The 12,252-nt window shown below is 43.6% G+C and overlaps 1 protein-coding gene across 1 annotated transcript; it reads right to left on the bottom strand.

Annotated features, from left to right (window-relative positions):
* Positions 1-5,280: 5,280 nt before the first annotated feature.
* NEXMIF (neurite extension and migration factor) lies at positions 5,281-11,354 on the bottom strand. Its single transcript, XM_033137092.1, has 2 exons — positions 11,245-11,354; positions 5,281-9,868 (listed from the first exon to the last, which is right to left on the bottom strand). The coding sequence occupies exons 1-2, from the start codon at positions 11,318-11,320 to the stop codon at positions 5,580-5,582; spliced, it is 4,365 nt and encodes a 1,454-aa protein (XP_032992983.1). The 5' UTR covers positions 11,321-11,354; the 3' UTR covers positions 5,281-5,579.
* Between the last annotated feature and the right edge of the window lie 898 nt (positions 11,355-12,252).

Genomic DNA, 12,252 nt, shown 5'->3' with positions numbered 1-12,252 from the left:
ACTTCCCTTCCCCTGATTCCTGAGTCAGTTCAGCTCTGTGGTGACTGATAGCGGAGAGAGATTGCCTCTGATTCTTGTGCTGCAATTCTAGCCAGGGCTTTGATTCTTAGTGAACATCCTTGGGGTTTCCTCTTCCTACCCTGCGTGTAATTTGGCGGGCCATTTGGATCTTGCCTGTTCAAAAATGGATTGGACAGAGTCCCTCTCCAAATACAGCCAGGCTGGTACAAGACATTTTGGCACTTGAGAAGGACTCCAAAATGGTGCTCCCTCTCCTCACCAGGGAAGAAAGGAGTCAGGGAAGATCTACAGCAGGAACAAGGGAAGGGTCAGGGGATAAAGATCAACCTTGGGATCTGCTGCCCTAGGTGGATCCTGCCACCTGAGGTCACCTCACCTCACCTTTGCTCATGGACGGCTTGGTCCTGCATGCAGCTGCCAAGCAAAGGTGTTTCTCCTGTTAAACTTAACTCTTTACCCTCTTCCTAAAAAGATGGGTATTTTTTTTTTCTAAACACATATACTAGGGAAAGTGTGGGACTTACTTACAAGTAAACATGCACAAAAGTGGGTTGCACATGCAATCAAAACATTGCCTTTAATGACACTAACTTGCTTAACACCTTCATGCTTAATTAAGAGTATCATCTCATGTAATTGGGTGGGATTTACTTCTGGGCAAGCATGCATAGACTTGAGTAAACCCCATTGATTTCCACAGAATTTACGTGTTTGTTTTTTTGTTTATTGCACTTATATCCCGTCTTTTTCTCCAAGGAGCTCAAGGTGGTGTACATGGTCCTTCATCTCCTTATTTAATCTCCACAACAACCCTGTGAGGTAGGTTAGGTTGAGAGGCATTGGCTGGCCCAAGGTCACCTAGTGAGCTTCATGGCCGAGCAGGGATTAGAACCCTGGTCTCCCAAGGTTGCAGTCTGGCACTCTAACCCCCACACCTTGCTGGCTCTCTACTTCCAAGTATTAGTTGTGGGTTAGGCTGCGAATTTAATTTAATTTAGAGGGGAAATCATGGTGGTGTGACCATGGCACAGGCAAATTGGTTTCATTTAAAAAAAAAAGGTTTTTGGTTGCTTGATGCTTATTTTTTAATTTTTCCTTGCTATGGTTGCTCTGCTTAGCAGGCATGTTGTTGATTTTTAAAAGAAAACCTCTCATTACTGGGTAACCCTTAAAACCTTTGATTTCTAAACTTGTTGACAGTTCTCCAGACTGTATTCCACAGCTGGAGCTAGCTTGGAGTGGGGGAAAGAAATCCATTTCCCTTTCAGTTCCTGATAATCATGCAAAAAGTGGAGGCATGTGGATGTAGGATATAGAAAACCATGTCTTGTTCAAATATTAGCATCCATTATAAAAGTTACTACATGCTAGCCAGTCTTCAGTACTCACAGCAGAAACCTATGCATGCTTACTCAGAAGTCAGCCTCACCATGTTCACTTGGGCTTATTCATAGGTAAGTGCACACAGGACTGCAGATTTACCTGTATTCCCAAAGTTTCTGCAAAATTAATCTCAGGATGCATTTGATGTCTGTGTGCACATATGTTGATGGGTGTGCACAGCAAGGCACCATGCAATGCAAAGGTGGCCATTTTGGATACTACGGAAAGATTATCTTGTTTTGAACTGTATATTGTACAACAATATCCCCCCTATACCTATTTTAAATCTTTTTTTCATCCCATTTATCTGTTGAAGGTGTTGTACACAATCCCTTCCCTCACAAATTTCTTTCCTCACAACAATCCTGTGAGGTAGGCTAGGCTGAGAGCTGAAGGTGACCATGTCAGCTTTATGAGAAGGTTGGGATTTGAAGTGGATATTCGAGTGTTTTACTGTATGCATTGAGCAGGCAGGGCAGGGGAAACGGCAGGGCTCACAGAATGATTCTTGAGATTGGAACTGGAATGTTAAAAGCAGGTAACCGCTTCGAAGTTCCAGAGAGCACAAAACAACTTTATGTTTGTGTGCATGCATCAGTGGGTGGTGGCTACAAAGTCATGTGCACTGGAGTTGTGCTTAGAAGTCTGGTTTTGTACTTTCCCCCCAAATAAAGTAAAATTTATTCCAAAGTTAAACTGGCAGGGGAGGCACCATTCTGTGGTTTGCCTCAGGTGCCGAAATGTGCTGGGCCAGCTCACCCATGAGGCAAGATGAGGAAATTGCCTCAGGTTGCAGAGCCTATTCGTAGGGAGGAAATGGAGGAGGCTACCCTCTTAGGTCTCCTAGACTCTGCCCCTGCCAAGCACAATTCTAAGCATGCCTCACCTCCCACAATGAAGTCCTTTTATTTGCACTTCAACTGTTGTGTAAGGTTGTTTTGATTCTCCCCCTTGTTCCTGATACTGATCTCCAATGCCCTCTTATTCCTAATGTAAATCTTTATTCTCCTCTTGTTCCCAGTGTAGATATTTATCCTTGCCTGCCCCTCTTCCTGATGTAGATCTTCACTCATTCCTTCTTTCCTGGTGTGGGAGCACCATTTTGTGGTTCACCTCAAGTGCCAAAACGTATTGCGGCAGCCCTATCAGGCTCCTATGTGATCTTAGAACTAAACAACCAAGTAGTACTAAGATTGACCCAGAGTCAGCAATCTGACACTTCCTTCTTCAGGATGTAAATCAGTTAGGGCCAACATCTCCAACCTGGTGCCCTCCAGATGTTTTGGACCAACACAGCTGGCTGCGGTGATGGGAGTTGTCATCTGGAGGGCAGAAAGCTGTGCAAGTGTATTGCTTTCAGGGCTGCAGCAAAGCAGTCTAATGGTTAAGGTATCCTTTATCTTCCAATTTACAGGAAGAGGAACTTTGCTAAATAATCAGACGGCCCCAATGAATGTGAAACTCAGAAAGGTCAGGTGCCAACCAGGCCAAAACAAACCTCTGATTATCCATAACCTTCCTGTATAGAACTATTAAATCACCAGGTTTTGTTTTTAATGCCCCTTTCCACCTTTGCTATTAGCTGAGCAGATACAATATCTGCCTGAAGGAGAAAGGAGAATAGGCACCAATATAGGTGCCTCCACATGGCAGCTTTTTGTGCTCATGCATACAGGCTTTTTTTTGGAGGGGGGGCAGAGTCCACATGATGGGTCTCAAAAAGCAACCACCACCCTGCCCTAAGAATTTAATTCAGATTTCAATTTCCACGGGGTTGTTATTTTTGTTTTACTTGCTAGATTTGCTGTGGAAATGGTAAATCCCGATTGAAATGTGAAGCAGCATGGCATCTTGATGAAAACAGTATTGTATGGATCCCATGCAAAATGTGGATGCATGAACAGCAGCATTTCCACAATCAACTGCTGCATGGAAGCATCATAGCATCCTATGAGCCCCAAGGATATAATCTGGAGGAATGGGAGTCATGACTGTGCCACACTGAAAGGAACGAAACAGGACTTAGTGGTAAGTAGCTGAAGACCCTTGGTCACTTCAATGCTTTCCTTCCCTCTTTGGAAATGCTCTTAAATCCCTATTCACTTTATCATTTCCCAGTGCAGCAGGTCCTAATCTTAGCCACATCTGCTTCCAAAAGGCTACCCAGCGGAGAGGCCTTTTCCATTATCAAGTTTTCATAAAAATCAGTAGCAAAATGTACAGGCTCAGGTTCACAAATGCATTTTTTTCCCTTGGAGGAGACTTGGGGTGGGGGGTAAGATTTGAAATAAGGCCTTTTGATAAATTACATCGCCATTAAGCAGCCAGCACTTATTACTGTCCCCAGAATGCACTTACCCCCCTATATCTAGTCCCCAACTTGACGAGATCATAAAGAGTTCCACTTCCACATTTGTATGATATATGACGTCAACATACAAATTCGTAATTGCATTAGAAATTGTTTTTAAAAAAACAAAACAACCCTTCAAACAATAATTTCTTTTAATTGTTTAGAAAACACCAAAGCTTGGAGCAGAGAGCTCATCTAACAGGAGAAGCGTAGAAATGGCTACGAAACAGCTCAAAACAAAATACCAAAACAGTGTATATGAAATGCATTGGTTCCCATTTCCCCCCATCACTATTTTTTTTTTAGAATCTATCCCAAGTCGTATTATAAAATATAGAAAACTGAGTTACAAATATGAACAATACAACTTTGCTTTTGAAATAACCTTCAGCTACAGGTTTTGCTTGAAAGAAAACAGGCGACGGTTTAACTGTTGCTCTTCATTTCACTGACTAATGTACACACTTGAGTTTCCAGTAAATTTACCTAGAGTGATTTTGTTTGATGTCTAAAACCCTCCAATCAAACACTCACAGAATGAGGTTTAAATATTTCATCAATACTTTCCAGAGGGCACTGTAATTTCCCAGAATCCATTTTAAAGTCCTCCTGGCCTCCCTACTAGAGGGAAAAAAATTCATGAAATGAGGTAAGTTAATTTGGCACACACATGATTAGTCATGCCCATAAAACTTTTGGTACATTACAGTATAAGTGAACATCATTTTCATAGTGGTTGCTTTTGAAGGGGGGTAGCTAATCGTACCAGTGGAATGTTTACAGTAAATCAGAAGGCAAAAGAAAAATCAAGAGGGGGAAAAATAGCTCCAGTAAACACTCACAACCCATTGTTGATAAAGAGTTGTAAAAATATGTACAGTACATCAATTCTTCAGAGTTTGGCACAATTTGTGTGGTTGTTGTCAGTAATAGTGCATCAACAACTGTACAACAGTATGACTTCTGAAACACAGGGAATACTATGTTAGATTTGCTGTTAAAGATGAAAAGTCCCACAACTTCAAAGTTTTGATTTGAGCACTTAAACACTTGAACATATTACAAGGCATTGTTTTATATATATATATATCTTTCTTGAGCAAGGAAGTGGTTGGGTGGGGGGGGGGCGAAAAAGAAAAGAGGGAGGAACCCAAGCAAGCATCAAATGTCTTTCTAGAAAAAGGTGTCTCTTCTCCAAATACAGGTTTTAAAAAAATGCTCTCTGCTTTAAGAAGAATGTAGTCTGTTTCCCTGCAGAAAAACCAAACACTTTATGCCATCTTAGTTAGGTCAGGTGGTGTCATGTATGCTCTAACTTGGATAGATGAAGCTTTATGGTGCCAGTTAGGATATAAACAGCAGGGGGCTAGAATGCATACCCAGAAGCCACATGGTGCACAACTAGGAATGAGTTGTCATTTGCAAACTAAATACTGCGTTTGTCTGGCTTTTTTTAGGGGGAGGGGGCATGCACCACACCACCTCTCTTTTCTCTTTATTTTTTAAACCGAAAAGTTAAAAAAGTCTTTTCCTCTTTTTTTTTGAAAGCTTAAGAAAAAGGGAGAGCACAAAACAAGCCCTTAAAAATAAAACAAATGAATACAAAACTGAAGAAGCCAAACAGCAAGAAAAAAGGAGTAGCCTTGTTAATTTGTTTTTAACCCCAGCCAAGCCAGGGGGAAAAGAAGTTTGGTCATTCTTTTAGGTAGCTTGCAAGAAATGAGTATTTTCATGCACTTCTGAGAACATAAAGGAGAACAACCACCAAAAAATATTAGCAGGTAGTAGGGGGAGGGGGCATTCCAGCGAGTTTGGTGCAGCATTACCTCAGTTTCTCAAATGAAGCCGTCGCAGACGGGTCCTTACGGACCTGCTCACGCTCCGCTTGCTTTGCTTTACAGTTGTCATCTCTCAGTGACTTAGAAGTGGATTTATGCCGATACAGCTTTTTATGGGTGGGCTCGTTTTTGGCTAAAGTGCTCAGGTTACTATAGCTTTTATCAAAAAAGGGAGAGTGAACATCTGGGGAGTACCCAGCTGAACAGTTGGGACGTCCAGGATCACAGGAGGCAGCTCGGGCGCTGGCTTTGTTCAAACCCTTGTTCCCTGGCTTGTTACTCTTTCCCGTTGCAGAAGAACCACCATTCACCTTTTTCTTAGACTCTTGTGATGTGCCAGCCAGGATCTTAAGAGTTTTCAATTTCAGGCTGTTTGATTCAGGAGGCTGGAATACATCAGAGGCATTGTTATGAGAAACGGGCCCCCACAGTGGCTCAATGGAGACCTTCATGAATCTCTGAACATCTGCCATTCCAGATGCTATGTTTGACAAAATGTTGGACGGCTCCTCAAATTCCCTTTGATCATCATTGAGGAGGCTGTTAGCATTACCTAGGCTTGCTTCAGACCAGCCTCCGCTGTTGTCCTTCCCCAGGGCCCATTCCCCAGGAAGCCCGTTAGACTTCCCTATCTGGATGGAGGTTGGGCCACCACGGTGGATGGATTCCACCAATGCTTTTGTCGCTGAGGCCGAGTTGTTCAGTGGAGCTGCTGCTCTCCCACCAACGCTCGAAGCCTTTTCGTCATGAGCTCCAGCCACATTCTTCCCTTTCCTTGTTGATTTGGGAGGCTGTCTAGAATTTCTGCTTTGCCCCTTCTCTGCCCCTTTGCTGGCTTTGGGTGCTTTTTTCCGTACATTTTTCTGTGGAGGGTTTGGGGATGCACTCATATTTTTATTGGATGAACCTTTCCTCTTCGGTTTTGACACTTTAGTGTTGCTGTTAATTTGGCCAGATGGCTCATCAAATGTTGACAGGCACGGGCCCTTTTCAAGAAGGCTGACAGAATCTTCATCATTAAACATATGGAACTGGAATTGGTGATTATTTAAAGTAAATCCATTATCAGCCTGATCTTGGTGCGTCTGGAGGACCCCACATCCCCACTTGACTTTCTCAGGGTTATTCAGCACAGCCTGGGAGCCCTCGGGAAAACATTTCATTGTGCCCAGTGGTTTGACTTCTGACCCAGTTATTTGTGGGGAAAGGTTAGGGGTATCTGGGGGAGACATTTCTGAAAGGGATGATTGGCGGAACTTGTCAGGAGTGAAGTTGGAGATATCCAAAAGGTCCGTAGACTCCTTCAAAGGTGTTATTTCATCTATGCTTTGCTGAATCACTAGTTTGGGGCTGCAGTGGGCCAAGAAATCATCTGCAATGTCATCTTCACCATCCTTTTCACAGGACTTTAAACTTAGGGAACTGAAGTTGCTGGAACTAACCGACAAAGAGCCAACTGAATCAAAGCTAATCAGCCTCCCGTCGTCAGTGCTTAGCGCACCTTGCTGGAACTGAAAATGCCCCTCTCTATTATTGAAATGACACGACTGGAAGGATTCCTCTGACTGCGACTGCTGGCTATCTGACATGTACTTTTTTTGGTATGGCAGTTTGCTACTATTCAGGTTAACTTGACTGTATCCAGAGGCTTGAGGGCCATCTGCCCCTGCACAGCTCCCGAACTCTGCCACTGACTGTGCAGGAGCCTCCCGCAAATCACTCGGAAATTCCTGGCTGCTGCCACCGGATGCTTTGCTTGCTGGCCAGAGGCCTCCGAAGCTGCTGGGCTCCATCTCCAAGTGGCTCGGTGACTGCTGCAGCTCTGACTCTGGTGGGGACAGGACGCAGCTCTGGGCAGGTTGCAGAGTGCAGAACGGCTTCTCTGCTTGAACAAGGCCAGGAAGGGGCTTCTCCTGCTGCTGCTTAGACTGCTGATGACTGAAGTAAGAGATCCCAGTGTTGCTTGACAAATCAGAGGCATCTAACAGTGTCTGCAGATACCCTCCAGGGATGAGGGGCACACTGGCAGCAAGATTAGCAGACGTAAGGGCCTTGTCTGAAGAGCAGGCAGTAGCTAGGAAAGCCGGAGGATTTTTAGCAACCTTATCCTCCTTGTGTTCGGTAAGGCGAGAGCCATCTGCAGTGCAAGGACCGCTTTCATCCATTGCAAGAGGCTCCTGGTTCTCCAAGGCTGGGGAGGCCTCTGCCAGGCTGGCCTTAATCTGCTTGCATTTCAGCCTGGCTTCGCTTTTGAACTTGATCCTGCGCAACACTTTCCTCTCGGGCCCTTTGAATTCCTTTGGTGAGGCAAGGCTCGCGATTTCATTCAGCTGCAAGCCGTTTGCACAGCTGGGTGTTGCAACAGCCAGGGTCTGCATCCCTCTTGGTCCTGCATCGCTATCTCCGATTCTGCGGCAAACCTGCCTTGGGTCTGAAGAACAAGAGCTGGGCTTGGCCATGGGTTGCTCAATGGCTTTGATTCTCTGAATCCTGTGCCTATTGGCCAATTTGCCTTTTCGTTTCCGTGGGTGAGGCAAGGAGGAGACCTCAGAGCCATTGAGATATAAACCTTGTTTGCTCTGAAGTTCTGATTTCAGTCGGTTCTGCCACTTCTCTTGCCAGAAGCTCTTCAAGGGGGCCATCTTGGCATATTTTTTCAACCGTTCTTCATTCAGGGTCACTGTAATTTCACTGGGATCCACTTTGGAAAGCTTGACAAGCATTTGTTTCTGCCCTTTAAAACGGTTGGTAATGATGTATTTTATGATGACTGGGGGCTCCTTGCGAGAAACTTTTCTCCTTTTCTTTGGACACCATTCATCATCGTCCTCCTCCTTGGGTCCATCATCTGGGTGGCCCTCCTTCTTATCCACAATCTTCTCGCTCTCAATGGAATCCACATCATATAGGTAATCGTCACTGTATCGCACTTTCCTCTTTGCTCGCAGGCCATAGTTCTGTTGTATGAAGGAACTGGAGTGGTCTCTGGGCAGGTACTTATTGCAGTCCTTAAGGTTTTGGAGAATATCAAAAGAAGATTCAGTACAGGTGCTGTCATCACTGAAGTCCCCAGGATCCTCTGTGGAATTAACAAGTTCCAAGAAGTGGTTTCTTTTGGGAGAAATGTACTGTACCACTTCTGTACTGGTGCAAGATTTGTTTAAGGCAACTTTCTCACTCTCCTCGTCGTCATCCTCCCTTCCTCCATCTGCCTCCTCTTCCCCCCAAATGATGCTCTCCTCAGATTTGAACTGGGAAGTATCAGTGGCCCCTCGAGGCCCCCTCTTCAAGGCCATTCGGCCTTCCTTTTTAGGGCATCCACTGAGCACGTTTGGGAAGAAATTAAGCTGGGCATCGTCCTGCAGAGAACCTGCCTTCTCCTTCACACTGTCTTGGAAGGACTCATAACGAATTTTTAAGGAGCAGACGTCACTTCCCAAGTTTGAGTCATCATCAAACATGTAATTATCCACATCTTCCTCAGAAAACAGGTTCACAGAAAGCTCATTTTTGGAGCAAAGGTCGAGCAGCTCAATTTTGCTTTCACTGATGAAAGATTCAAAATAACCCCACTCCTGGCTGGGATTTGTTAGTAAAGGTTCCTCCCCATTGCACTTGTCTAAGAGTAATCCCTCATAGTAATTTTTCTGAGTGGGGTCCTCTGAATCGCTGTCAGATTTCTCTGCATCTCTCTTGTCTGCTGCCCTTGATTTATGCGCAGGGAAGCTTAATAGTTGGTCTGAAAGCAGTTGATCCCCATATCTCATGGTTTCCCCTGTGCTCATGCAATGAATCCCTATATCAGAGACTGAACAGGTGTCATAATCCCTATTTATATCACCCACTTTCAGGCTTATTCCTGGCTCTGAATCAATGCCATCCTTTGATTCGATAAAGTAGCCCAGGCAGGTCCGGCTCGGCTGCATCAAGCAGTCACCGGTGAGGGCTGAGATGCTCCCAGGTTCCATAATGTTGAATGGAGCCTTCTCACAGTCTCCAGGCAGGGACCAGGTGCTCATGCCCTTGGAGACGCATGATGTAAGTGAAATGGCGTGTATAGAGGAGGAGTCATCAGAAATGTGGTCAGTTACATCAGCCAGCCTCAGGGGAGAGGGGGGGTTCAGCCAACAGGACTTCTTTGAAGCCGGGGCCTGCTGGGCGCGGCTGCCCCCTTGGCTTTCTTTCAGACCACCTGGGAATGACAGCGGTGGAGATGGAACTGCGGCCTCTGCATCCTGTGAAGCCTTCTCTTCTCCATCCAGGTCTTGTGACTCTGAAGGAATGAGAGGGAAAAGGAGGGGTGGAGAGAAAAGGGAGCAGGAAAAATAAGACCCTCGGAATTTTCAATCTGAATCTTCATCCCTCCATGGATGCAAATGGTTCCTACGAACCAAATGATGTGGAAAATAGCATTACTACTACTACTACCACTACCACTACTACTGTCAGTATACTGATGTTTATTCACTTAATTTATTTGATGTTACATTTAAAACACACACACACATATTCACTCTCACTCACAAATTAAAAACAACCCTTAAACTAGCATATCGTGGCCACGTACCAATGAAGAACAGCACAGCTAATCCCTGCTTGGTGTTTAGGTTTAAAACATGTTCTAAATTAATATTCCCATGTCAAGCTGGCCACAGACTAGGTCACTGTACAGAGAAATTTTAATAACAACAACCCAGCTATTAGTTTGAAATTTAATTTCCATGTAGACAGACTCACGAACAATATTAATTATTTAACCTTTCCCTATAATGCTTGTTGATCATGCTCTGCAGCAAAATTTCACTGTGGAAGAGGCTTTTTAATATACTGTATATATATATATAACACCACTTTCAAACTCTCTTTTTTTAACTCACTAAACTTTGATGCATAATATGCAGCTCAGATCATTTCGAAGCAGACAGCTCCATACACAAACACATTGGGGGGGGGGGACACACCCCTTTTCCATCCCATTCTCCAGGGCTCTGGTGCTTTGGCCTAGGTTTGCCTGATGGTCAGGCTAATTACTAACCAATTGTCAAATGAAATGGAATGGAATGGAGTGAAAAAAGTCATAAATAAAATATTATGCATGAGAATTCTGGTGATTCCTGTGAGCATCATTGTAATATATATATATATATATTCAGAGCACAGAGTACAATGTACTCTTCACAAAAGCATTTTCACAAGCTGCCTATTAACCCCAACCACTCTGCTTTTAAATCCTGACAATTATGAAAATTAAAAATCGAAACATAAGCAAGAAGCCCAAACTTCAATGCTTCCTAGAGAGTCTGGTATAGCAAAGTGAATGAGAACCATAGCTACAAATGAATGGGGCTCTGGTTCAAATTTCACCCCTGACATGAACTCACGAGGGATCCTTAGGAAAACCTCCATATGGTGATACTGATAATAATAATATTCTCCCACCTTACAGGGTTATTGTAAGGAATGCAACTGATAATAAATGACTCATGGATAATGCGTGCACTCAGAAGCATTGCATGAACGTGAAATATTGAATCTTATTAAGAAAACGGCACAAGGAAAGCAGGCTGACGTTCAGGGACAGATGTTGGAGTAAATCAGTTTCCATTAGGAGTTGGCAGTGGGTCCCTTGCTACAAATAGATTTCCTTACCATCCTCTTTCACCCCATTAATTGGGATTGGTTCTGGGTCTTCTGAGGCACGATTATTATCTTCTTGGTCACCCATCAATTCAGTCAGGAGTTCATGAATCCATTCTGAACTGAAGCCGGCCAGCCTACACATGTACAAAAAGAAAATTACAGGACATTAGAATCCCCAAACCAATTTGGAACCCTGTGAGTGAAAGAAAAGCTCAATTAAGAGGACTGAAATGTGAAAGCACAATAACTGGCCTACCTTGAGGTCTACTGTATTTTTCAATCAGGTCAGAAGCAAACAATGTCCACCACAACTGCACAACACTTCTACAGCCCCAATTGTGTGCAAAGCACTGCCCAGAACCCAGAGGAATATGGGTCACATCCAGGGCAATTATATTCTACACTGGGGAGGCCTCTAGACTGACTTTTATTGCAAGATGGGTGCTCCTTATGTATGCTCATTTTCCATAGCATCCACACAATGCTGTTGGCATCAGAATGTCAGCCTGTGTCCTTGCCTAACATTTAATCTGGCTTTACCCTTTCCAGGAAAAAAAATATTCTAAATAAAACAAATCAGTTGCCTAAAACACATTTGTTATATCTGAATGATGCTTTTACAGTATTCAGCCTCCACCTGGAAGAATAGTAGGTGGACAAGACTGAGATGATCAGCATAGACAATGGGAAATGACAATGGTTTAGATGTCACAGCGAAACTATAGTTTGGCCCTTGAGGTAGGGATAGGCCAATCTGGCAATTTTGGTTTCTCTCAGTTTCTGAATCTTAAATTCAGCTCTCCAGATTGGTTCACAATTTTCTTTTATGAATAATCACCAGCATTTTAGAGCAAATTATTCATTATATACAATTTTTTTGTGTACAATTTAATCTAATACACATATTTTTTGCTTATTGTTTCAGAATGTACAATCACCAGCATTTTAGTGCAAATTATTAATTATATACATTTTTTGTGTACAATTTCCTCTAATACACAGATTTTTTGCAAAATG

Source organism: Lacerta agilis, chromosome Z (genome assembly GCF_009819535.1).
Source record: "Lacerta agilis isolate rLacAgi1 chromosome Z, rLacAgi1.pri, whole genome shotgun sequence".
NCBI classification, from domain to species: domain Eukaryota; kingdom Metazoa; phylum Chordata; class Lepidosauria; order Squamata; family Lacertidae; genus Lacerta; species Lacerta agilis.
Note: the sequence above shows the minus strand (reverse complement) of the source record. Positions and strands in the feature narration are given on the sequence as shown.

Excerpts from the sequence above, each read along its gene's own strand:
- NEXMIF (XM_033137092.1), bottom strand. The coding sequence starts at position 11,320 with ATGGGTGACCAAGAAGATAATAATCGTGCCTCAGAAGACCCAGAACCA. Across the intron at positions 9,869-11,244 it reads TAATGGGGTGAAAGAGGATG|AGTCACAAGACCTGGATGGA; the intron begins GTAAGGAAATCT and ends TCATTCCTTCAG.